At 40.8% G+C, this 26,798-nt stretch overlaps 1 protein-coding gene across 11 annotated transcripts; it reads right to left on the reverse strand.

The window, feature by feature from the left end:
- Positions 1 to 739: 739 nt before the first annotated feature.
- atxn2 (ataxin 2) lies at positions 740 to 25,712 on the reverse strand. 11 transcript variants are annotated; one of them, XM_042421183.1, is made up of 27 exons: positions 25,389 to 25,467; positions 24,948 to 25,279; positions 23,326 to 23,356; positions 22,881 to 22,940; positions 22,375 to 22,446; positions 20,853 to 21,003; positions 19,904 to 19,918; positions 17,036 to 17,160; positions 16,733 to 16,824; positions 16,341 to 16,529; positions 15,226 to 15,398; positions 14,573 to 14,821; positions 12,458 to 12,643; positions 11,997 to 12,176; positions 11,770 to 11,877; positions 11,559 to 11,629; positions 11,058 to 11,422; positions 10,457 to 10,520; positions 10,183 to 10,329; positions 9,278 to 9,295; positions 8,536 to 8,608; positions 6,836 to 7,044; positions 5,259 to 5,385; positions 4,957 to 5,148; positions 4,625 to 4,833; positions 3,093 to 3,267; positions 740 to 1,667 (listed from the first exon to the last, which is right to left on the reverse strand). In XM_042421183.1, exons 2-27 carry the CDS (start codon positions 25,055 to 25,057, stop codon positions 1,639 to 1,641), a joined length of 3,420 nt encoding a protein of 1,139 aa, XP_042277117.1. In that variant the 5' UTR covers positions 25,058 to 25,279; positions 25,389 to 25,467; the 3' UTR covers positions 740 to 1,638. The 11 variants fall into 11 exon arrangements, with proteins under 11 accessions (XP_042277117.1, XP_042277125.1, XP_042277122.1 ...); XM_042421191.1 differs by lacking the exons at positions 24,948 to 25,279; positions 25,389 to 25,467 and adding an exon at positions 25,662 to 25,712; XM_042421188.1 differs by having other exon boundaries at positions 6,851 to 7,044; positions 8,542 to 8,608; positions 24,948 to 25,476.
- Positions 25,713 to 26,798: the final 1,086 nt, after the last annotated feature.

The following is a 26,798-nucleotide window of genomic DNA, read 5'->3' on the forward strand; positions in this document are numbered from 1 at the left end:
TATTGTGAATTACTGTATTTTATCTCCTCAAGAACCTCTTTCATTTAAACAGTAGACATCGCAACGTGTGACGACGGGTCTCAGGCATACACTTTGCACTTTAACGGGGGACACAAACCTAAAAGGTTGGGAACCACTGCTCTAAGGAACTCTAAATCATTTTAAGAGTTATTGAGATAATTCAGACTGAACTACAAATATCAGCCTCATGGTGGCGTTAGAGGGAAAGCCAGCGGTTCACAAAAGTTCGTGATTCAACGTCTGGGGACCACAGACATCTGGACAAAGTCTCACAGCAATATAAGTTTGGTAAAAACTAGTAAGAGCTAAAATGATTTTGCCACACTACAGTTAAAACAGGATCATTCTGGTCTGTTTTTCTTCATTTGAATACTTGTATTTTACAGTGGTGTAGCTTCTTTTACGTCAGTAAAAAAATCTTTATATGTTTCCCTGCAAACATCATTTACTCCTGTTTGAGTGATGTTTGCTACAAACTACAGAACCTCAATGTTTCAGCATTTAAATAAAATTAAACTACAATATTTTGTGACCTGTGTTAAAAGTAGGAACCAATGAGCCACAGCACAAGATATATAAATTATCAGCAAAATAAACAAATTATTGTAAGTACTTCCTGTTATATTACTGATGCATTAACATATTGCTAGTCGACATGTTTTTGTATTTTTTCAACGAGATGAGAAATCACAAAATGCAACACAACCACAGGAGGCCATTCAGTTTTTAAAACTTTTTTATTGTTTTTAAATTTTTTTGCTCGTTTTTTAAATTATTTATATTATCTACAAAGTAAAAGTTTTAACTTAAAAGTTACATAAGGGTCAGGTGAGAAGTGGGATCTGATCACCTCAGCCATTATAATTTCATAAATAACGTTTCTCCTGTCCTCTCGGCTGCCGAAAACGTGTTTATTTCACATGAAGCTTCTTGTCATGTTTTTTTTGTTTTTAGTTTGGTTAGAAACCTGTCATGTAGTCTGGAAACAAACGCAGCACATAGCAGCAGCAATAAACAGTAAGATTAATACTGTCTAAAAGTTGGAAGATTTTTTTTTTTTTCCATAACAAGGTGCAGACAAAAATACAAGTTCCAGTTGAATTTACTTCTTCACTCACTGATTAGTTTCTCTCACGCTCTCTTTCACGTCTCACTTGGCAAGCTGACTCAAGTTGCAATTTTGGGACGCCCTGAAAGTGTGTGTGGGTGTTTTGTTTGTGTGTGTGTGTGTGTGTGTGTGTGTGCGTGTGTGTGTGTGTATGTGTGTATGTATCTTTGGGTGTTTGTATGTGTGTGAACAGGAACTGAATTTGGAGCAGTCTTGACCATTAAAACTCTCTAGCTCGTTAAAACATGTCACTGCATCAACCTGTTAACATTCTCTTATTGCCTAGTCTGGGAGGGAGGAGGGGGAGGAGGGGAGGAGGAGAGGAGGAGAGGAGGAGAGGAGGAGAGGAGGGAGGGGAGGAAGAGAAAAGCTGATGTGAAGCATGTCTGGTGAGGATGAGGAAAGAGAGGAGAGGGGAGGGCTCTCATTCTCTTCATAGCCTGGTTATGAAGGCTCTGGTTGAGAAGCGCGACGCAGAGCGGGTCCCTCAGCTCGCTGGCGCCCTCTATCTACAGCTGCTGCTGGTGATGAGGTTGCACTGCAGAGAGCAGACAAAATGGGGGAAATTCATGTAATTTTAGACATTTTCCACAATTACAGAGTCAAAGATTAGACATGGCTGATGTGGCCCAAAAGATAAACACGTAGGTTTGCCTTTTTTTCATGTCAGGTGCTCGTATGATCAGAAAAACTGTTTTTGCTTGCTGTAATCTTTCCTTCTGTTCATGATGACCGTTAAAAGATCCTTTCTAATGTTCCTCCGGTGTAACAAATAAAATCTACAGTTCTTGTATTGTGAAAAAATACATTTTAAGGTTTATCTGAAGCTAATATGAGGCTTCAGCAGTTAAATCAAGTATCTTCTGAAGTCTTTTTAGTACATTTTTCCTTCTTAATGTTACTTTCATGCCTCACTGGTACTTTAGAAACATGTCATGTCAGTATGAACAGAAGGAAAGATTACAGCAAGCAAAAGCTGTTTCAATGTACATACAGTGTATGTGAGTATTATGCAAAAAGCCTAAAACATGACTGACTGACCACTTAGAAGTCACTGTTATATGTGTTTTAACAAAAACAATAAAGTCAGTGTTAGTGAAGCATTTACTTCAGTCCAGTCCGACACTAAGAGTCTGCTCAGTGATTCATTTGCTCCCACTGTTAATGCTTCTTGACAAGACATCAGCCTCGTACTGCCAGGCAGCTGGCTAGCTAAGGTTAGCCAACCAACTATGGGTAACGACAGACTGAAGAAAGTAGAATCCGCCCACAGCTTAAGTCTTCTGCCATGACTGTAACTCCATAGATAGTATCTTCTCAAGAAACACACACGGTCTTTCTTTCAGTCTGTGATTGTTACATCCACCATGAGGAAGACATCTGGAGTTATGACCGTTTAGACTGAAACTATATGTGACACAGTTTACAGGCCTTTATATGGCTTAAGCACAAAATTATTTATTCAACAACAATAACAACTCCATCCCAGTCAGATCTTCATAAGGTTTTGACTTGATAAAGATCATTTCACTTTGATGACCACTCGACCAAAGTTGGCAGAATTTATTTACAGTACAGCATAGAAAAAAAAAAATCTATAAATAATTTTGAGGTTATTTTGTTTGCAGTCAGTGTGCAGATTTCCATTATCTATCCACCTACATGTGATGTGTGTTTAACTACCACTCTTCCTACTGTCTTGACTTATTACTGTCTTACTTATTACAGCTAAAGTAGCTGCATGAGCTGCATGACTGTTTGAGTAAAAATGACATTTTTGTGCAGACTCTAATAACTCCATTTTCAAAATATGGGGGTTCACACTGTGGAAAAACAAAAATCAAAATAAATCAAATTCAATATATTGTCTGACAGATCACCATTCGGATGCCTGAATGTGAACCCACAAGGAGTTAAACAACAGCTGGAAAAGCTGCAACGACACGCCGGTGGATAAACGTACCTTGTGGATGTGCCAGGTAGGAGAAATGTGTGGTGGAGGAAACAGGGATGTGGTTGAGGGCAGTCTGGGGCATCGGAGGCTGCGGACCCCCTGGAGGACCTTGGGTAGCCATCAGCATCATCGGGGGGTGGGTGGGTGCCGGGTGGTGAGAGGGCACTATACCAGACTGCATATGCTGGGAGTGAAAGTGTGTGTGGTGTGTGTGTGTGACAGCGAGAGCAAAAGTGTGACAGAAAGTGAGAATGACAGTGAGAGACAAGCAGACAGACAAGAAGCAAGTTTATTAAAGAGATGAAACAGAAACATGTCAACACCACAACAACTTTCACAACTCTCTCGGCTCCTGCCAGTGTGTTACTGAGAGCAGCGGCATGAATGGATACTCTATTGAGGAGGAGATTTGTGGGTGTAATGTACAGCATCCCTCTGGCTAAAACTAATTATTAATCATCTCTGGTCAAACTTACTGACTGTAGAATTTAGTCTGAACTCTGTCAGCTCTTAAATATTAAAAAAAGATCCTTGCAGGCATTCTGGATGCTGATTTAAAACCACAGATTTATGGATTTATGGTTTAGCCCCTCAACCTAGAACCACAACTTGTCGGTTTTACAATAAACAAACATAGAGGAGTTCATTAGTAAGCTTTAGAGGTGCTGGTAAGACTCATACAGGGTCTCCACAGCCTGTGTAGCATAGAACAACCTGATAGCAGAGCAGCTTCAGTCCTCAGTTGTTTTCTACACAGGACTGAGTGGAGGTCACCCACATTTTGGCAGCACTGAGAGCCCAACACACAATTACTGTAACCGTGCACATAAAATGGAAGAAAATAGACTTGGACTTGAAGCGTAAAAGTTGTGGAGTGAAACCTAAGTCTGTATTTATTCAAAATCGAAGCATATTTGTTCCCTAAGTGTGTATGTGTATGAGATGGATGACTGAAAAACATGTCTGAAACGTCTTTATTCCTCCACTTCAGAGAGAGTCAGACTAACTGTTTCCTCTTATTTGTAGTCTGTATGTTAAGCTACGTTAACCACGTCCTGACTGAAGCTCCATACTGTGAGAACAGGCCTGAGATTGATAAATACGTTCTCATCTTACGCTCTGAAACAAAGCAAATGAGCACATTTCCCAAAATGTTTAACTATTCCTTTAAAGACAAAGACGGGCCAAAACTCTGTGGGATCCAAAAAAGGTTACATGCACCGCCTTTATATGTATTTAATGTGGTGGAAACATCCTTTAGATGAATGAAAAAGGTTTATTTTCCTGTGTCCTGCAGTGTGGGGAAAAAAAAACCAAACAAACTGAAAAAACATCAATCCTAAATTAAACGGATGGCAAAGCTGCCAAAGAAATAAGCCTGCAATCAGTATTATAAACATCCAAATATGACCCATTCATAAACTGCAACACCTGCTGAATCTGATCCCAGATTTCCTCCCTCCCACATTGAAAACCCTGTAAAGAAACGCTGCCTTCAGATTATTTGGCTCGAGTTGGTGTCCAGCAGACTGATAACCTACCTGCTGCACATGTGCCATGTGGTTGGGGTTGTAGCCGTGCTGCACCTGCTGTGGGTGGATATAGACAGTCTGCTGGGCAGAGGGGAACGATGCCTGGGGAGACTGAGGATTTGGCCCCGGGGTCATGGAGGGGGGCGTGGGCGCCAAAGCTGAATACATCTGCTGCTGTGGCGGGTTGGCCAGGTGGAGGGCCTGGGCTGCTGCCGCCGCTGTGTCGCGTGTTAACACACAAGCAGAAACACATAAACATGGTGCTCCGTCTCAAAACACAGGAATCTAAACGAGATATAGGTGAGAAAGGAGAGAACATCTTTCAATCTAATCGTACTGACCTGCTGCCGCCTGCTGGTGCTGCGGGTGCTGGACTGGGCTGGCAGCTGGGTGGCTAGGGGGACCTCCATGCTGCGGAGGACCACCTTGCTGGCCTTGGCCCGTGGGCGTAGCAGAGGGCTGGGGATGCTGCGGGTGAGGGTGCAAGGTGGCGCTGGGATGGGGGTACTGCTGGGGCATTGGCCCTGGAGACACTGTGAGACAGATAGAAGTCAAACTAAATATTAGCGAAGAAGAAATGTATTCAAGTACTTCACCGCACATGCAAACTCATGTACGTACACAGGTGACTCGGGTGACGTACCATACATGGTGTGTGTCTGCTCTGGGTACTGTGTAGTTGAGGAAGAGACGAGGCTGGGCTGCCCGTGCGTGTGTGGTGCCATCATTCTGGCACTGCCCTGCATAACTGGACTGAACACATGCTGCGCCTGGAAGAAACACAAGACAGACAGAACAACAACATTACATGACTGCCATGTGTGATATCTCTAGTCATTTAAACGTTTACAGCTGTTTGTTGAACTTCAGTACTTCTTTGGTACGAACTGAAATCCGCCCATAGTGAGTATCAAAACCTATCAAGTATGAAAAAATTTGCATCGGATGTCTGGTCCATCTTATTTACTTTTTATGTCATTAGATAGTTCCTGAAACAATATTTTGATAATTGTATTTATTTAGGGCTGTATATATAAATATTATATTGCTATTGTGATATGAGATTAGATATCATCTTAGATATTGGATATCATAATATTGTGATATGGCATGAGTGTTGTCTTTTCCTGGTTTTAAAGGCTGCATTACAGTAAAGTGATGTTATTTTCTGAACATGTCAGACTGTTGTGGCTGTTCTATTATTTGCCTTTACCCACCTACTCATTATATCCACATTACTGATGATTATGTATCAAAAATCTGTGTAAATATTTTGTGAAAAGCACCAATAGTCATGCCTACAATATCGATATCAAGGTATTTCATCAAAAGTATTGTGATATATGATTTTGTCCATATCAACCAGCCCTGATTTAAAATATATGAATGACTTAAGTTCTTGTGTGACATTTAATATTAGTTATGTAGAAAAAAAGTGTTCATATTTCTTAAAGTAAGGTATCGAAAAAAAGCTGAATTTTACTGTACAGCGATACCAAAACATTAGTACAGCATTGTCAATACTGACGAGAACTAAAATGGTACCCAGCCCTGGTCCACATTAAAAGATACAGATCTTTTCGATTCAAATCGGTGCCTTCGGTCAGTTTTGCTCAAAAGAAGAGCTTCATAAATGAGTATTGTTTTCCACATTACTGAAGAGTGAGAAGCAATTACAGTAAAATAAGCACTTAATGAAGTAGTTTCAGTTTAATTTCTTTTTCCCTTCCTCTCTCTTTGTCTCACCGCCTTTATTAGACGCCCTGCACAGCCTGCTTCATTAGTGTCGTTTAGACTCCAATAAAATTAAATGAAATTCTCACCCTTGATCAATACATGGTCATTATGTTACCCTTCAACACCCTGAAGCTGTTCTTGCTAACAGCTTCTGTGTTCCTGCAGTGATTTTATCACAGCTCGCTGCTTACAAACAGGTAACGCTTCAGGTGTGAGAGCCAAGAGCCTGCAGTCAGCTACACAAATCAAAGGCGATGAAATGCCGGCTTCATGCTTGCACGTTGACAAACTGCTTGACCGGAGGCATCTGTCAGACAAATGGCTGACTAGCGAACAGGTGGGAGAGATAAAGGCTGCCAGCACTAACTGATGCTACTTGAGTAACTCTAATGGTTACATATGGGTCTTAATTGAGGTGCCTCCTGGGCCAAATGTTGCTGAATATGCCAGTATGGGTTGTACTGTGGTGGCACTGGTACTGACAGAGGTGAGTCTTGCCTGTGATTGGTAGTGTGGCATCTGCTGGACCAGCGGCTGACTGGTGAACTGCTGCGGGCTGCAGGTGAAGTACTGGGCAGAGTAAGCGGGGCTCTGTGCTACAATAGGTGGTCCTGCTGCCGTCGCTGGGTGCATCATGGTGGGCGTGCCTGGTGGGTGGTGCTGGTCTGACCTCTGCTGGGGCATGTTAGGTACTGGAGAGTCCATGGAGAGGAGGCAGAGGGGAACATGGTTTAGTTTTTACATCCAAACTACACGCAATCATGGAGGAGTTAGCAACAGAAAAAGGTTTTGAAAAGGAGAGTTTATTTACCGTATTGACCTGAATATCAGATGACCCCCCCCCCCACCCTTTACTAACACCTGTTCTTGGCCTTTTTGAAACTGAGAAACACTTTGTTTTGAAAGCTTTCCTGAGACGCTAGTAGTGCAAAGACAGAATAGTCCTCATCCCTGAAGCCTCGCATAGAAGTGAATTTTAACACTTTCATTAAAGCATGAATTAATCCCACATTTGTGTAGTTTGCCCGAGATTTCAAGTGCAACAATTTCTTCTGTATTTTGCACTTATGCTAACATAAGTTTCTTATATTTCTTATATCAAATCCTTGTACTTGTATAAGTACTGCAGGTTGGTGTGTAGTATTTTCTACTGTTTATTGTTTTCTTTCCACCTGTGTGATATGACACCATATATAATGTCTCTGGTATTTGATATGTCTTTGACTGCTTTTACTGTGTATATTATTACGGTGTATACTCAACTTGTTGACCACACTGAAAATCCATTTAAAGTTTATGGATCGATCAACCAATCAATCAGTCACATACTTTATACCCATACTTTTCTACTCTTTCCTGTCAGGCTCATGGGAGTGGTAGGAATAATTTTCTCTGGCTGGTAGCATTTTTCAGTGTTTTTGAGCTGGCTGCTTGACAGATAATTCAGTCTCCGGTTTGTTTCTGGAGTCAAGACGCATTTATACTTGAAGAGATTATTTCCTCCGTGGCAGCAAAAGCATTCCATGAGTCGTCAGAGACAGATAGGTTCAAAACTGGACTTCCTAGACACTTGGCCGGGGCTAACTACCTCTAAAAAACACAGTTAACAGACATGAGGACACTTGCTAGCCTAGCAACAGTGTGGCTACACAAAAAAAATATATATAGGTGACTATTTTAATAGTCAACCAATCATTTTAGTTATTTTTTTAAGTAAATATGCCAAAAATTAGCTGGTTTCAGCTTCTTATATGTGATGATTTAATGCTTTTCTCTGTCATACATGATACTAACCTGAATATCTTTGGGTTTTGGACTGTTGGTTTGACAAAATGAGACATTTAAACATGTCACGTTTGGCTCTGGGAAATTATAACTGCCATTTTTCACTATTTTATAGACAAAACAATTAATCGAGAAAACATTTGGCAGATTAATCAATGATGGAAATAATTGTTAGTTGCAGCCGTAATCCACACTTTTATAAAATTAAATCCCACCAAAAAAATATCGTCTTATATATCAGGCCAATATGGTAATTTCCCCACCAGATTTATTGAGTAGACTACAGAGAGAGAAAGAGACACAGGTGGGAGAGAAATATAGAGGCCATGATGTAGAAAGACTGAGAATCACTTGAGAGAGAGTCGGCTATAAAAAGACAAAGCACTGGTTGTTCTCACCTTTACCTGGTCTGTATGGTTTAGATTGGCTGACTGTCATATGAGGCATCTGAACCTGGTACATAGCTGGAGACTGGAGGGAGGAGGGGAATGAGGATGGTAGATGGAGGAAACAAGTTTATATTTTCAGATTGTCTCAGGGCACGTTAGCATCATTTCAAAAGAAATGAAAACCAGCCCTCGAATAAAAACATGTGAATTACAGGAGTATTCTTACTGACTGCGTGTGGTGTCGGACCCTAACTATTCAGTTTTTAACTGCTGCTTTAGTAGCTAACACCACCCCTGACACAAAAAAAAAGGTCCTGAGCGTGTGAAACTGTAGGATTTATCTCTTACCTGGGGCCACATGCATTCTCTATGCCTTTCTATCATTTGGAGAAAAATGTGTTTTACAACTATGACTATAACCCAAAAACTGTTTGTCATGTTCTTCTTAAAGTCTTCAATAAACACCATGCATTTGTATTACATACAGTACTGCAGCAAAAACAAACAGGCTTAAACTCCTACTAGCTTGCAGTCATCTGTCTGATAAACTAAAGCAGCCGATAGAAAGTAAGATGAGGTTACAAGTCCATCTGTGATGACAGTTTTAAATGGATTGCAATAAGAAGTTGGCAAACCAACATCTGATGGCATTAATTCAACAAGCAAGCAAACATCTCAGTATGGATTGGGCTTAAAAAAAAAAAACATAAAAGGATTAAAAAAAATGGAAATCTTAGAAAAATTCACAAACCTTCCATATTATGCTTTTCTAATGGAGCGAGAGAGAGAGGAGGAGGGGGAGAAAAGGAAAAAAAGAACCACTCTTTAGTTGTTCAACCAAGATATTTTCTCTTTACACGTGTCTGATGTTGGATCACCAAGTGTTTCTTAAAGCAACACAGGAAAAATAGATTTACTACTACTGCAAAAGTCATAGCTTTCATCAAAAATGTACTCAAAATTTTTGCGCTCTGAGACTTAAAAGTAGGGGTGTTAATCTTAGGGAATATCAAAATTCGATTGCAATTCACAATTGTAGGAGATAAGAATCGAGATTCCTATAGGAATCGATTTTTTCACCCACCCCTACTTAAAAGCCATAAATCATTTTGACATATTGTACACAAATTGCATATACTTCTTCCATTCTTTCAAAATTTCAAAGCTTGAGGTTATCCTTAATTTTAACCTAAACATTCAAATCATTTAAATAAATTAATTCAGGCAAATAACAGTGTCGGGCAGATGACAGATGAAAGAAAGGCCAACGTCAAGATGGACATGTCCTATACAGATAGAAAATCAAAAAGCCAGCAGGTGAACAAAAAACATAAAATTACCAAAAAAATTAAATGGTGAGATTAGTCTTATTAAAAAATGAAATAAAATAAAGGCGGAAATATGGAGGAAAAAAAAAACAATGGCATGCATCAGAGCTGAACCAAAGACAGGATGAGGACAAAAGATGACGGATGAGGACAGACGTTAGCAGACATGACGGGAGAACTCATGGCGATGCTGGTTAGTTTCAATGAACCTTTCATGTCATACAACATGATACTCTATAAGCGCGCACGCACACGCACACACACACACACGCACACGCACATCTCTTCCTCCATACTGCACATTTCAGCATGCAGGTGTGTGTCTCACCTGCACTCCAGGGCTGACTGGTGTGAGAGGATACATCTGGGGGAAGCAGACTGTCTGTCCGTAGACAGCCGGGGGCTGCTGAACCACGATGGAGGGGCTGGGCTGGCCCTGGGGTCGAGGGGGTGTGGGGGTGTTTGCTGGTTTGGGCTGATGAAGGAGCACATAGAGACACACACAGAGACAGGCACAACCAAAGACATTAAAATCTGTTTACTAAGAATTTCAGTTTAAGGTATTTATTTTGGGTACTCTGGCAGCAGCAGGACACACTGACCTGTGTATTGAACCTGGGCTTGAACTCGTTGGCGTTTGGGTTCAGGGTTGATTTTCTCACTTGACTGCAGGAGGAGAAGGACAGTGAAGAAGTTAACATTCAAAGGATCAGTCTGGTATTATTCTATATTACTCTTATTGTAAACAAATCCCATGAAAAGACCAAAACCAACGTGTTAGTCCATCAAACCCATATTTTCCTACTGAAGTAGTAAATCTCACTCACAACTCACGTATATATACTTTTAGTTTTAAAGAAAGGCTCAATAATTTCCTAAAACCGCAGCTAACTGTAGTTTTTAGCAAATGTTACTCACACGAGCTGGTGCTCTAGCTACCTGTGGGATCAACTTTGAATAAACTACAGTGACTGTGTTGATGGTGATGAAGAAACATGTTATCCAGTGCACCAATAAGTAATAATATAGTTTTTAGACAACAGTGTCAGACTTTGAATACACAGAAAACACTTCATAGTATGTTCAATTCACTGTTTGTTTTGGTTTTTTCATGAGATTTGTTCACATTAAGGAAAATATGACCAGACTTATCGTGTAATATGTACGGCCTCCCCTCCCACCCATACTACCACTTCTACTCACTCTTGTACCGCCTCCTTCTTCTCCTCCTTCTCTTCATGCTTGGGCCCACTGAAAGTGGACGTCGCTGTTGTCTGAACTCCCTGTGATGTCACATCCAGCCCCGCCCTCTTCTGGTCTGGGGCTGATGGGGATGGGGACAGTGCAGCGGGGCTGCCAGGCTTACTGGTGTTTGTGGCAGCGGTGGATGGAGCAGGGGCGCCTCCGGGGGTGCCAGCAGCAATCACTACAACACCTTCTTCATTGCCCTCCCGCCCTCCTGTGGAGGCTTTGTCAAGAGGAAGGTCTTTAGGCTTGTCTGCTGTATCTCTGGGAGGCTTGGTCATCATCTGGTCGAAGGCAGGCTCTGAGTTTGAACTAGACTGCAACTGGAGGATGAAATGTGAAAAGACGAGTTACAGGGGGGCACATACAAGCTCAGGTGGAGCCTCAGTGACACGACGGTGTTAATGTCAGAAGATTTGCAACATTTCACTACAATAAAAATGGAAAAAAGATACTTACCCTAAAATCTACACTAAATTTCTTTAAATTATCTATTTGTTTTCTGTGGTCTGGTGCCATAGAAGGAGGTCCTGCAAGGTGAAGAGAGATGATTTAGGGTTTTTCCTGTATCCAAATTGTGGAAATACATTTTTTTAATACAGCACAACAGCCTAAATTATACTACACCAACAGCTAAACACATAGGTTTGCTGTCCAGTAAATACTGTACCTTTACAGACTGGTCTGGTGATACTAGGTGAGCTATCCAAGGGCTTGATGTTCTCCTTGTTGGCCGTGGGGGATGTTTGTCTTGTCTCCTGGACGCGACACTCTTTTGCTTTACAGAACAGAGAGAGAAAGTACATTTACAAAATCAGATATTTCATACAAGACTTGGCATTACTTATTCTCTCATTGGATCTCAGTAAACACCTTGTGTGTTAACTTTGAGCTTACCATCTCCTGATGGAGAGGTGACCATGTTGGGGGCGGGGCTAGCAGCAGTAGGAGAGGGAGCTGATGTCGGTGTGGCAACAGTTTCCACAGGAGCCGTTCCTGTCTGGGGTGATGGGAGGGAGGAGGAAGCAGGGGAGGCTCCGCCCATGCTATTCTGCCGAGGGGAGCGAGGTCTGTGAGCTGAGGAGAGGATGGAGAGATGAGATTTTAGTGATCACTTGTTACACAGTCACATCTTTACGTTTACCCTAACCAACGTAACTCACCTAAATAATTTTAAGTGACGTTTGTCTGCAGCGTAAAACCCTTCAAAACATGCCGTCCAAATGTGCTACAGCTTCATTTAATCTCCTTTTTAAAGTTATGTTCCACTGTCTGATATCTTAATAAAGTAAAATGTTCTGAAGTTTGGAAAATAATACAGAAATAATAAGAAAAAAGAAGGGAGAGAACTGCTCTACCTCCGCTGACCACAGAGGACCAGGTCCCTCCAGAGGAGCTGCTTCTGGTTGGTGGAGTCACTGGGACCTCTCCAGGGGCATTGTGGGAAATTAGGTCCACTCCTGGAGGGACTCCAGTGGTCCGGCAGGGTGGCACTCTGTGAGCACGAGGCGTCCGCTGGGATTTTGGAGACATCCTCGGTGGACCTACGGATGAGAACAGAGAACTCCATAAACAAACGATGGAGGCGAGGCTGTCTCTCCTACCATCCTGCCGTGTAGAGGTTTCTCTTTGAAACTCATCTGTGACTGACAAAACCTTTTAGCAAACCAAGCCTCTGGACTGATGACATCTCAAGCTACGACTTCAATATCACACCAGTAATGTTATTTGGTGACATGCATGTTAGTGAAGAAATGGCAGATGTTCCTGCAAAGTGATCAAACACCACACCACACTTTTCAAACCAAAACCAAGTGAAGTGAGAGATGAAAAATGGGGAAATAGAGTACAGAAGGTGAGGTGGAAACCTGTATTCACTGTTTAGCAGAGTTGGTCCGGTTAGATGAACAGGTGACAACCCAGTGCAGAACTCATCTTCGGCTGAACACCAGATGAATATTTTGCCATTTTACTGTAAAAAAACATCTGCAAAATGCAGCAGTGTTTTGACTGTGACACTTTATTATTTTAGCTCTGTACTCCGGCTTGTTGGATTTAAATCAAACAAACACTCAGAGGTTAAAGGGCTGACTTCCAGTATGTTTGAGGGTGAACAGCAAACTTTTTAAATACTACCCCTAAACAGATCTTTATCACAGCAGACATTTTGACTTGTCATAGCAGAAAAGGCACAAGTGGAACAGATAACATTACTGAAAAGGCTCAGTTTCATTCAAGTGTCCAAGGAAGCCATACTGGTGAACCATCGTGCACTATACCAGGGTCATTAATTTGGAAAAACTAAATGGCATTCAGCCAATTAATTTCATTAATTGCACCTGTAATTTTCCTGTTCTGACTTGTCAAAATGTCTGCTGTGAAAAAGGTCTGTTTAAGAAAAATGACAAATAGCATGTGTCTGCTGACATTTATGGGTCACAGACCACGCACTTAATCCATATATTAAATATGAATTAATTAACAGATTAATGCATCACTCTTGTTTTTGCTGACCTCCGGTGGCTGATGTTTTTTTTACCTTGCTGTAATGATGTCATTACAGATGCAAGAGATCACACTTCTTACCAACAGTGACGTTGGGTGTCAACAGAAATGCGAGAGACTTTAAAATTCTCACCCAAAAGAGGTTTTTCAGCTTGATGGTAAATTTACCCTTTTTTAAATTTTCATTTGGAATCAATTTAATATGGATGCAGATACCCAAAAATGTCAAATCCAATCTACTCGAATACAGAACCAACACAACAGAAAATGTGTCACTGTCCAGAGAAGCAGGTGAGGAACAACTGATGGCTGTTTTAATGTAACGTCTTTAAAACAGGTATAGATGTGCATCTCATCTGATGATTCATTCACATCATCACATAGGTCTGTATCTTTAAAAAAAAAAGTTGGAAGCCGCAGCATGGAAGCCTTTTATATATTATTATGCCTTTTATAGTTTTTAAATTGTAAAGTTTGTTTTCCACTCATTAGCAGCAACAACAGTTCTAATTAGCTAAAATGTTCTGCTCCCTGGTGAGATCATCTTCTTGTTGACTGCTCTATCGGTAAATATTTGGAGAGACTGATGCACTGGTGTTTTAAGTAGCATAACTCTTGCTAGACAGAAAGCACAGCACACAGCGCGGTGCTCCCGCATGCCAAGGTGAAACTGCCTGATGCACTGACGATGGATCAGTTTTGTAGCTCACTAAACCCTCACAAGTTCCATTTGGGTGGAAATTTCAAAACTGACCCCTAATCAGTCTGCAGAAGCAACTTCACCTTACTCTGTTGTTCCACGCTAGACCTGGGCAAATTTATTTTTGAAAGTAGTTCCCTTACTGAACTTTTTAAGACACTTTAAACACCTTTCAACATGAATGGGGATATAATTTTGAGGTTAAGATCAATCCATCCACCTTCAACTCATGCCTTTGCCCAGGTCTACTCCACACTGATGTGGGTACCTTCTGAAGACATGCGTTTGGGCAGAGTGGAGGCTGGCGACGTGGGCCCGTGGTGGGAAAAGGAAGATGAGGAGGAGGGATAGGAGGGGTGGGATGAATGAGAGGGAGGCCTGGAAGGTCGAGAGGGGGGTCTGGAGGGTGGCCTGGTGGGCGTGGTCGCCCGAGGAGGCAGGGAGGAGGGGCCAGACTGGTAACGAGAGGGGGGACGGGAGGAAGGAGACGGACAGGGTGAGGGCCAATGGGATGAACCTAAAAGAGGGAAGGACAAATGGTCAAGGATGAAGAACAGCAGATGATGAGCAATTAAAATGGGGGAAAACAAAGATATAGCAAGAACAGAAAGAAGGGTGATATTAATAAACATGAGAGAGAATGGCAAGGTATGAATCAACTGATTTAACTTAAGTAGGATAAATTAATATAATAAATTGACAGCAGCGACACATACAGACATCCCAAAGACTTGTAAGCCAAAGTCATCACCAGCTTTACACCCGTTAAATAGTAGAAGATAACGAGGGGAAAAAGTCACTACACTGTCAAGACCTACCAATGATCCTCTCTATGTGTGTCAGAAGTCTTTCTTTAAATAGAAATTATACAGGTGGTAGGATAGTAACACCATAAGTTTGTGTGAGATGGACTATCCGTACCTCCGTTGACCACCCTCTGGTCGGCCCCGGAGCTGGGACTGTAGTCGTGAGGTCCTGGTCGAGGAGTTGAGGGTCCGGCTGAGCTCTGAGCCAGACGGGGTGAATTCTGACGTCCAGGCCCCCATGACATCGCCTCTCTGTTCCTCTGACCTGGGGGAATGTACTTGTTCTCCCTGCACGCATACACAAACACACACACAATCAATACATGCAGATGCATTATTAAATATATACAAGATAATAGTCAAGATTAAATCGATGAATTAATTCTGCACCCTGTTAGATTCAAGCTCTCATCAGCTAAAATGAGCATGTTTTTTTTTCTTTAATTATCAAGCAAGTGTTTGTTCTGGGAACAGCTGCAGGAGCTACTTTTTTTCCCCGTTAATGGTTGAATATTCTTCACCATGCCGCCTGCAAGAACTGTGGTATAAAATAATGTATGTACTTGTGGTCTCATCCTTTTACTTTAATGGTGAATGGTCAAAGTCCTTTAAAAATGAAGCCGACGTGTGTTGCATGATATGCTGGTATAAACAAAATTTAAAGAAATATAGTATATGCCATGCTCAAATATAGATCCTTCTTTTGCCTTTGTAAAATATTTGACACTGCAAATGAAGTACGCAGAGTGTGTACACAAGTTAGTACAATGTGTCTCTTTCAGTTTCTTTCTTGATACACACAGTAGCCGGGGGAGAAACCAGCACTCCCAGACAATAAATCATCTCTGATGATATTTATAGTGAGTTTTACAGTTGAGGGGGTATTTAATTCAATAATTCATAACAGTAAAACACAAATGCACATTCCAACAGACCTATAGGCGATGAATTTTGCGGATATTGACAATAAAACTGCTGATTATTATAATTATCTGCCGGGTTAACTCCATGACTTTTGAAAATATGTCAGTGTTTTAAAAAGGAGCTGGCACTGTAGCACGCATCAAGAGCCAAACAATAAGTCGTGCAAAGGATATTCACAGATTACAGTGAATCAAATTCATGCTACGTGTGCAAAGAATCTACTCTATTACGATACTGCAAGGTGTGCACTGAAACATACTAAGAAGAACAAGAACTATGTACTGTGTGTGTTTATCCTGGTCTCACCTGCTTAGTGTGTGAGTCTCCCTTTCCCCTCGCACCACAGCAGTATATTTCTCCTCCTCAGAGCGTTCATCGTTCTCCAGGGCCACACGGGCCTTGTATGTGGCGCTGGCCTCAATCTCCTCTGCCAGCTGGGCGGCACGTGCTTCTCTCTTGAGGAACTCTTCTGAGTTGTCCCGCTCCAAGGGGACCCTGGGAAACAAGCTCAGGTCAGACAGACAAGGGCAGCAGGGTGATGGAGAGACTACAGAAAGCCTGGTTACAAATTTTTACTACAGTCATATGGCCTCGAAATAAAATGGTGTAATAGGTGATCCAGCAAAGGTTAATGACTACAGGTATAAAAATATCTTATTATGCATATGCATGTACACAGAGTACACTGAGTAGCTTACGTATATGTGGACAGGCTGCTGTCATATGTAGACAAGACTCCATACTTCTCCTCATTGTACTTGAACATGTCATTGGGGTCCCACCCATTTGACTAATATGAAGACAGAGAGTGTGAGAGAGAGAAAGAGAAACCCTTTCACCAAAAGGCCTATAAACAGATTATCAATGCTGTGGATCAAAGGACATAAACTCTGGTTACAACTTCTCACAATTTACAAGTCATCATTCTTCATTATTATCATTCTATGTATTCAAAAGTGATGCATCAATGTGTGCTGTGGGGCTCGTGTCTGTTTTATTACCACATCTGTATCCAGAGACTCGAGGCTGTCAGAGTTGTGGGTCTCTCCTCCATCCCAGGGCTCCAGATCTTTCTCTTTGTGCTCGCCATTGATCCTACCACTCACTGCTGCATCTGTGAAGTTGTCTGTGACACACAAAAATTCATATTTATGTACAGCAGACTGTCAAACACAAATCACACTCACACACACACACACACCACACACACACACACACACACACACACACACACACACACACACACACACAGAAAAGCTCATGGTGGTATTCAGCCACATGGCTGCACTCTCTCTACTTATGCAGGGAAGCGCTCATGCCTCAAGAGCTTCTGCCACAAGCTCTCAAGGCAAAAGTCTCTGTAGAGGCAGTAGTTTGGGGTGGGTGAAAAAAAAAAGAAGGAAAAAAAAAATCGATTCATATAAGAATCTCGATTCTTATCTCCTACGATTCTGAATCGATTCACAAATGTCAAAAAAATCGATTTCCTAAATGTTAAATAATAACTTGATGTTGATGGGACAAAAAAGGCAGAACTCAACTGCGAGGGCAGTGCAGCACCCAGACAGTCTACAGCGCGCACATGCTAGAATTATCTTGTAGTTCATCTTCAAAAAAAGGCAGCAATTGCAAGCATTTTTTGATGTAATGACTAAATATTTACCTTTGCGAGATAAACATGAAGTATAGTGTGAACTTTCTACGCCATCAACCAGAAACTAACGTTAGCGGAGCAGCAATTAACAGTAACAAACAAGACTGGCTGACTAACACACACTGCAGCATTAAACAGCTTAAAACAACTCTGAGGTGAAGAAAATAACTCAGTGCTGAGTCTGTTTCACCTCAAAAACTCTGTCGCCACTCAGCGTCTTGGACAGCGATGTCTTTCCCTGAAGCTAACAGTGCAGCAGAGAGGCTGCTCTCCACTGCTGAGACATAACGTTAGTAACAACACAGTGGAGCACTCCGACTCCCTCATTTTTTTTACTCTCATTGAGGCAGGAGGCTGTAAGATGCTTTCGATTTAAATAATTCATTAATTGATGTAGTTAACTTTTTAAAATAAAAAGGTTGCGGACCATTTGTCTTAACTGCCAGTTATATTTCATATTGTATTTAAGTGGACTAAGGACACCAGTGAATGGTTTGGCACACAAGACACTGAAATTTTTTTCTATCCATTGAATCGAGAATTGGTTTTGAATCGAGAATCGTTTTGAATCGAGAATTGATTCGAACACCCAAGGATCGGAAATCGAATCGATTCGTGAGATTTTAAAGATTCACACCTCTAGAAGTAGTGGTAACAGGCACACGCACTACAAACCAGACATGGGTCAAACTTGATTGGGAAAAAAAGTCCTTTCAAAAAAAATTGAGCTATTGCTTGAGCTGGCCTTTGCAAAGTTACGCATTAAGAACGATGATGATTAACTACAGGCGTCACTATGTGTCAACAATGCCTGAATTTACCTCCTGCAAAAGGACAACATTTGCATGTATAAAAAGGTCTACTTGTAGGTGATGATAGTCCATACTTTCAGGACCATTCGATATATATTTGTGAATTTTCAGAATACTTTGGTTGGCCTAACTAAAACCAGGAATAGGCATGCTCAAAGAAAACCCCCAATTATATTTGAAAGGAAATCTTATCTCATGTCAGCCCAAGTCTGCTCTCACATTCGCAGAGCTAGCACCAATGGACTGTGCATAAAACTTATCAGCCACCTATAGAGTTATACACCTCAATCCTCTAAACTAATCCCACAATATAAAACACATTTCAGCATTTCTGGCACAGAGTAAATCGTGGTCAGATATACTGGATTTACACCATATTGACAGTTGCCTAACATGCCTGAATTACGTTAGTATAGGTGGCTGACATCCTTTATGAACTGTCCATCATGGGAACTGGACATAAAAATAAACATTTACAAATCAGATGTGGGCATAGAGAGGGGTAAGCAAACATGCATTTAGATTGCAGTTGATTACATGACTTCAAAGCACTTCAGGCCCAAAGCAAATTTGAAACATCCCGACATAACTTGATTTTTAATACAAAACTCAGAAAGCAAATTAAGTTGGTAGTGTTCGATGTGAGCTCGCAACATGTTGCTTTCAATGTAAATCAAATTTGTCATGTTTATATATGTAGCTCTGATTTGACCTGAGCCCTGGTCCAGCAGATCATAATGTTAAGGAACGTAAAAATAATTATCATCTAAAGAGGCATGTTAAGTGAGTCACAGCTGCAGGAACGCCACTGCTGGCTGGCTACGTACAGACTCAAATTGTGCTTGGGCCTAAATTAAAATGAGTAAGAATTAGATTAATTTAAACTATAATTAAAAACTAATAAATACAACTACTTTATTAAGTGAGTCTACATCAAACATCTTACATTATTGGCTGTCTCTCACATGTCCTCACAGTAATTGTAAGTGCAAGGCCATGGGTATAAATGTCTACAGCCAGACTAGGTCTCAATTTTTTAATTCTGCAGCACTCTGAAGTAAAAGCTTAATTGAAAAGTGTTTTATATGGCGACTGGCTGCTCTTCCACTGAAAGCAACATCAAGTCTGAGGACAATAAGAGATCTGGTGAAAAGATGGAGCAAGACTAACCTGCATTAGACATTTGATTTTTATTTTTGAGCTATATAACAGCAGTGATCCTCACGTTTAATCATGATATTGGACATGAATAGCAACAGATCAGGCCCGAGCCTATGAGATTCACAGATTTATATGTTTGATTTTTTTTTTTTTTTTTAAATTGAAGCAAGCTTATCAAAGTGTGTATGTTTGTGTGCAAACAGTGCAGAGATGTGCGAGAGGAGAAAACAGCCATATATTACCTGTGTCAGAAGAGACTAGACCATTGGAGAGGAGAGACAGACAGATGACAGAGAGTCAGAAGATGGACTGACAGACAGAATGACTGATGGGCGATCACACCAGCAGTTGATTTCCCAACAATATTAGGATGTGGATCAACTATGTGTGATTTTTAAAGAAAAAATTCTGTTCTCCTTTTTGACAACTTGTGTTCAGTTTTAGTGATCCACCTCTCCACCTATACTTCATCTATTTAGTTGGTTAAAAACACTGGTAGCGCCTGTAAAAAAAAAAGACATTTCTCACCAATACACTATGTGCAGAAACAAAAAAATGTTCAAATCACTAACATTAGCAATGTTGCTTTATATGTTTTACTTTTCTCCAAAGCAATATAAAATTTCCAGCTTGCCCACAATTGTTCAGCTCAACAAGATATTAATTTAATGTTTGAATGGCACCGCTGTAGCGCCATCTCTTCATATCCCTGACACTATTTCACCTGTTCATTTTCAGAAAATAAAAACTCTCCCACTCAGTTATTATCGCTCAAAGGAGAATTATATGGGTCAAGATGAATTAGATGAAGAAGACTCATTCAGCCTTTATTGAGTGTCCTTGCTGCGCCAACGGCAACCTTCGGACCAATCAATAGATCACATTAGTCTTCAATGACTGGCCACTCAGAGCAGACACACAAGATTTAACTCATGGCAAAGTCCCTGTGACATCAAGATAGGGAATAGAGACTGAGAAAGATCAATACGTTGTGTGTATGCACTGATGGGCATTCACTCTGGCATGTGTTTATTTGTGTGTGTGCAATGAATACAAAGTGACAGACTCACCTAGTTACACTGTGTATGCTTCATGACTTTTTAGTGTGTACAAGGCTACTACTATTGTATACAGACTGTTATGCACCTAGATAATACTGTTCTACTAAATAATACAATATATGTTCAGTACCTTTCCTGGCAAAATTCAGGTCCACGTCTTTGAAGGTCACCACTACTACATCGGAGGCCTTGAAAATAATGCTCTCCACAATATCCTCTTTCCTGGGGCCTATGCTCGGCTCTGGGCTCTTTCTGTGGGCTGCATCCAACACCAGGTCACACTGAGGAAAGAAATTGTGTTAAATCAGATAATCTCAAATACTGCAAAAGCCTAGACCAATGTAGAGAAGAGATGAAGAATTAAGCAACATGGAGGACTGAGACCACTCAGGTTTCATACATCATACACTTAAGTAGCTAGACAGAAAGAAAATTAATTGGAGGCACATTTAATAATCGATTAATCATTTAAGTTTATTTATTAAGCAGAACCATCAAACCTTGTCTGGTTTGGCTCCTCAGACATGAGAATTCTCTGCTCTTCTCTTTGTAATATCATTGTTAATTACATATTTTTTCATTTCAGACTGTGGGTCAGAGAAAACAAGCAACCTGAAGTCGTGACTTTGAGCCCCAGAAAATGATGGCAGGCTTCTTTCACTATTACCTGTCATTTTATGAATAGGAAAATGATTAACTGGAAAAAAAGAGAAAATTGAAATAATCATTAGCTGCAGTTGGATCAAATCAATCAAAATGATTGAAAAAATGAATGAATTTGTTTGATTGGAGTGAGAACTTGCAATCTTAGCCTACCACATCACATCAACATGTTTCCCCAAACCTGGACTACAGAAGATCAGTTCAAGGGTCTTTGGCTGAAAGAATTTCTAAATAAATGGCATCTGTTCATCGGATGGCTTCCATGCCAGGTAGAAGAGCTTTTGAGTTGCAGTGGGAGCAGAGGATACTTGCAATTTTCTCAAAACAAGTAAGTATACAACAACTGGTAAAGTACTTTTGAAGTAAATTGAAATCACAAGTCCTGCAACCAAACAATACTGTTGACTAAGAGACAGTGTACAGAGGGGTGGTGAGTACAGCTGTGTGAATGTTTCAACATATTTGAATGGTTTGTGCACTCTGTGGTATTAGAAGCCAAATGTGATGCTCCGTTTTGGTCAAAAGACAAAGTGGTATATTTTATACGGTAGGAGATAAAACATACATAAATATCAACTCTGTGGTTTGGTTTGAAAACAGGGGATAATGTATCCTAACCCCGAACATCCCATCAAGAACTGAAGTTAAAGTCCTGCTCTGCCAAATGAACTGGACACACACATACACCATTGCTCAGGTTAAGCTTTTCATTTGTGCAAAATGAAATTTCCCCACAGGGGAAAGATTGGGGAATACTTCAACATAAAAGGGAAGATGAAGGGCCACATACCAACTGCTCCATAAAAAGAGAGATGGAAAGGGCAATCATTGTCTAAGCCACCTCAGGGGTGAAACTACTATTGAGTGCTGAATGGAAACTATCTTGCCAGCACAGTTAACCTTAATCATTAGTGCTCTTACTGAGGAAATTACAGAACTAGCTCCATATTAACGCCTAGGAAGAACATCACACTAGGTGTGATCCTTACCTCTGGACCGTATGTCTTAAACACTCCTTCATAGACTGCTCCGTTTTTCACTTTCAGCTCACACTTGGTCCCCTAAAAATAAACAGGCCAGTCATTATTCACTGTATCACTCATACACTTAAGTGTCAATGTCAATTTACACATTCAAAACACAAGTTCAGAAAACCATCTGCTGTGAAACAGACAAATGATTGATCAATCTCTGCTTTGTTTATGCAACCAGCTGTCTCTATGAATCCCACAGGCTTTGTTTATTGCAGTGTAGACATTTTCAAGAAACAGCTTGTGGTGAAAGACAGGCTGCAGAACATACTGCTGTTACTAATTCATTCACAGTAAGCATGATTCACATGGCTGTTTCAAACAAGGTTTTCTTGTAACTGTGCTTATTTTTCTCAGTTCATTATTGTTATAACACAGAAGACGCAATTCAGAAGAACATATCAGACACATATCTGGAACATGATCTCAGAAATCTAAAAAGACAGATACACAGTAAAACATACCACCACTGAAGTCAAGACATGGACCATCCTCATATTTGCATATACACCATTGAATATGACCTAAAGAGAAAACACAGTTAACATCTAATGCACCTCATTTGTAGAGAGAAATGATGCTACCAAAGCTCTCAAAGCCTTCAGTGACACTTATTTGACATTTGTTCCATTTTTCCCTTCATAATGCATAACAATAAGAGACAAATATCCAATATCCTGGATTTATACTTTCTCTGAGGTCCGTGCAACGTCTGAACCAAATTACATGCCTTAGAAATAATGATTCTGTATTCAAATGACCGCACAGAGTGAACAAAAAACAGCATTAATCCAGTGTGTAGGTTCTCAAAAAGCAATATCCCTTTAATACAATACAGCATGTCTGTGGCTAAAAGGGCTGTATATTCCGCTGACTCATAAGAATTTACTGTTCAAACAGGTTACTTACTGCTGCGGGACCTTTACCACTGTGTCTTCCCCTGAAAGAAAAAATAAAAATTGCATTGTTGTCAAACACACTATGATAATCAGCGCTGATGTTCTTGCTAGCATGGTGAAGCAAAGTGCTCCAAGATAACGTACGGTAAGCGTCATTCACCTACATGAATGACATAAATTTCTGGAGGTGGTGACGTAAATCTCTGACTGCTATTGTACATTTTTGAGAAGAATCACTGGAAGCAGCACCGCAAATGAATTAAATTGAATCCAATTTAAGTCAAGCATACATACTAAAATCTGCATACTATAAATGTTACATGAATGTCATATTGATATTCAATGTGTATGCTAAAATTTCCCACAGCTCTTAAGACCTTTTGTTGGTTAGAAAAATGTTCAATGGGCTGCAGGCCAAACACTCCGTAGCCTAGCCTACATTTATTCAAGCATGTCCTAAAATGCACCTTGTTCAGCAGCTGGCACATGGCCAGGCTCACACGCACTCTTGATTCAATGTAGGCAATGCCTACTTCCCTACATTATACCCGTTGTGAATGAGTAATAGACTCACTTGAATACCTTGAGTTGCTTAATAATAAACCGACACCATCCCAAGTCATCTCAAACTGAAATAGGCCGGTGCTTGTGTGGATGTGTACAACTGGTCCATCCTTATTTTATAACATCCTTGCAAGGCCCCAATAGATGAAACCTACGCAATGAATGGGGCGTACTGTCCTACTGACCGGTGCATAGACGCCTGAGCAAATTAACACCACCAAATTCGACAAAACGCATGCAGCTCTTGCACTGACAGTATGCGTTAGCTTCATCTTAGGACGACATGTGCAGAAATGTCATGCTTCAAGGACACTATTTCACGCGAGCAGCAACGGCAACGTCAAGGTTGAAAGCCCGTCAGTCTACAATTCCCCCCTTCTCCTCCTCCTCCTCCTCAACCCCGTCTCCACACCCGCCCCTTTCTTTCGTGCGCCCACACGTTTTATATCAATTCCTTGGCATAAAACCCTTTGCAGCAATGTTGCGGTAAACAGCTAAATGAAAACAAAACACCGATGCTTTATCGCAGTGTGCTGGGATGAGAAGTCGCCAGGCTGTGTCCCGTTAGCTTGCCGTTATAATACTGGATGAGGCAAGTGCACCGAATAACAAGCATGGGCTGTCAAACGGCTAATTAACGCCAGCTAAATTGAATCCAAGCCGATTGTAAACTGATACCAGCAGCCTGGCAAGCAACTTCGCCCCGCTACACACACGTGAGAAAAAGCGTGGAAGCCAAACATTGCAAAATACACAACCACAAGCCAAATGATGTGCTTTACTCAAGTGTGCAAGGAGAGGTAGCGTTACGTCGAAGTTGCAACAGTATCGGGGCAAGCAGGGAGGCCTCGCTAGCTTCACTGCATAACGTTACGCTGGATGACCAACACGTCGCAAGGCCCACACAACGCTCACAAACGCGTACTGGTTTTGGACCACTAAACGGGAATGTCATCTCTTAAAACCGCTCCTGTTGGAAGCGACTGTGTGCACGTCCTGCAAATTAACCACAGTATCCCTCTCTGCTGTGTTATTATTTCGCTATGTGGACGTTTAAATTTCACAGACCTGCCCAGATTCTGTCTTCCCCCGCCGCTTCCTCCGGCACCGGAGGCGGCGGCACCAGCGGTGTTGCCACCGCCGGGCTTGCTGCGATTTCCACCGGCCTTCATTGACATGGTGATCCCATAAAAGACAGTGTCTTAAAACGACCAGCTTCACACCGCAATTCCGTGACGATGGGGGACGGTGGGTGGTTGTGTGACAGCTCGCTAACAGTAGCAGTCCAAAGATCTGGCTTAGCTTAGCGGGCTGATGTCAACGTGCCTCTTGAGGAAGATGCTATGCTAAGAAGCTAGCTGGCTAACGGTTGCTAGCTAAATTAGCAATCTGTACAATTCCTATTAAAACAGAAAAAAATAATATTTAAAAAAGACAACACGCGCCAATCACTCTTCTGAAATAAAGATGAGTGTTAGGCCTCTTGTCAATTTGTTACGTAATCCTTACACGAAATTTCGATAATCTGAAAATAGGGTTTACTGCTATCTCGGGCTCTTTCCGTTGCTAACAGCGAAAAGACCAAAACAGTCTGAAAGGGGACAAAAAACCGCGGAGGGATATATGAAAGGCGTAACGGCACGTAACAACCAACCAAATATTACTACACTGTATTATTTGACAACCATCGTCATGCTAAAAAAAGACAAATGTGGTAATATTTAATATAGACTGACAAAAGAAATATATAGATAATTCTTTGTGTAAAAACATTGCACTTACAAGATGGCACTATTTTCAGGAAGTCCATGAATCCTCAATGGCTGTTTTGTGGCATCCACGTGAGCCGGCGAACACACCACACATACGCACACTGCTACACACTGACTGAGTGCATGTTAGTGACAGCTATTATAAAAAGGCAGCGGTGGAAGAAGTACTCAGACCCTTTACTTAAGTAAAAGTACCAATACAGCAATGTAAAAAAAAACCCATTACAAGTAAATGTCCAGCATGAAAAATCCCACTTAAGTAAAAGTACATGAGTATTAGCAGCAAAATATACTTAAAGTATTAAAGTAAAACTAGTCATTTGGTCCCTCTGACTGATATATTATTATATATGATATAATTAGATTGTTAATACTGATGCATCAGTGTATAAGCAGCATGTTACTGTTGTAGCTGCTGGAGGAAGAAAAAAAAAGTTCTGATACACAAATCTGTTTTCAGTTTTTGGACTTTTTCCTCTAATCTTTTCTGTGGAATATTGGATCATTTGAACATGTTTTAAAATGAAACCATGTGGGAAGTTCAGAGGGAAAAAATCACTATTTGGTGGAGCTGTTAACAACTCATAGACATCTGAAATGTGACCCCAACTACACACTGCTTTTTCTAAGATGTCAAAAGCCAAAAGAATTGGAAACCACTGGTTTCATTTTGAGATGTTGAGAGGTAAAACTTTCCAATATTCCACAAAAAAGATCAGAGAAAAGTCTGAAAATAAATCAAACTTTGTTTGGCAGAACTTTGTTTTTTCTTATTTTCTACACAGCTGATTTAATATATCAGTCACAGCAATCGATTTCCTGCACTTTGAGTAAATTTAGCTGATAATACTTATGTACTTTTACTTAAGAAGGATTTTTAATGCAGGGATTTTACTTGTAATAGAGTAATTTTATATTGTGCCACTTTTATTCAAGTAAAAGATCATCTGAGTACTTCTTCCACCACTGACAAGAGGTTTGTGCAGTTCTTAAAAAAGGAGGGAGATGTAGATGCCATTTTAACACACATACTGTATTTAAAAGGCATGTTATCAAAAAAAAAAAGAAAGTACTGACAGGCTTATGACATGACTGATCCTCATAAGTGTGATCACAACAACCTCAATAACTTAAAAACAAATTTCAT

Source organism: Thunnus maccoyii, chromosome 9, assembly GCF_910596095.1.
Source record: "Thunnus maccoyii chromosome 9, fThuMac1.1, whole genome shotgun sequence".
NCBI classification, from domain to species: Eukaryota; Metazoa; Chordata; class Actinopteri; order Scombriformes; family Scombridae; genus Thunnus; species Thunnus maccoyii.

Excerpts from the sequence above, each read along its gene's own strand:
- atxn2 (XM_042421183.1), bottom strand. The coding sequence starts at position 25,057 with ATGTCAATGAAGGCCGGTGGAAATCGCAGCAAGCCCGGCGGTGGCAAC. Across the intron at positions 14,822-15,225 it reads CCAGAGGGTGGTCAACGGAG|GTTCATCCCATTGGCCCTCA; the intron begins GTACGGATAGTC and ends TCCCTCTTTTAG. Across the intron at positions 12,644-14,572 it reads CAAACGCATGTCTTCAGAAG|GTCCACCGAGGATGTCTCCA; the intron begins GTACCCACATCA and ends TCTCATCCGTAG.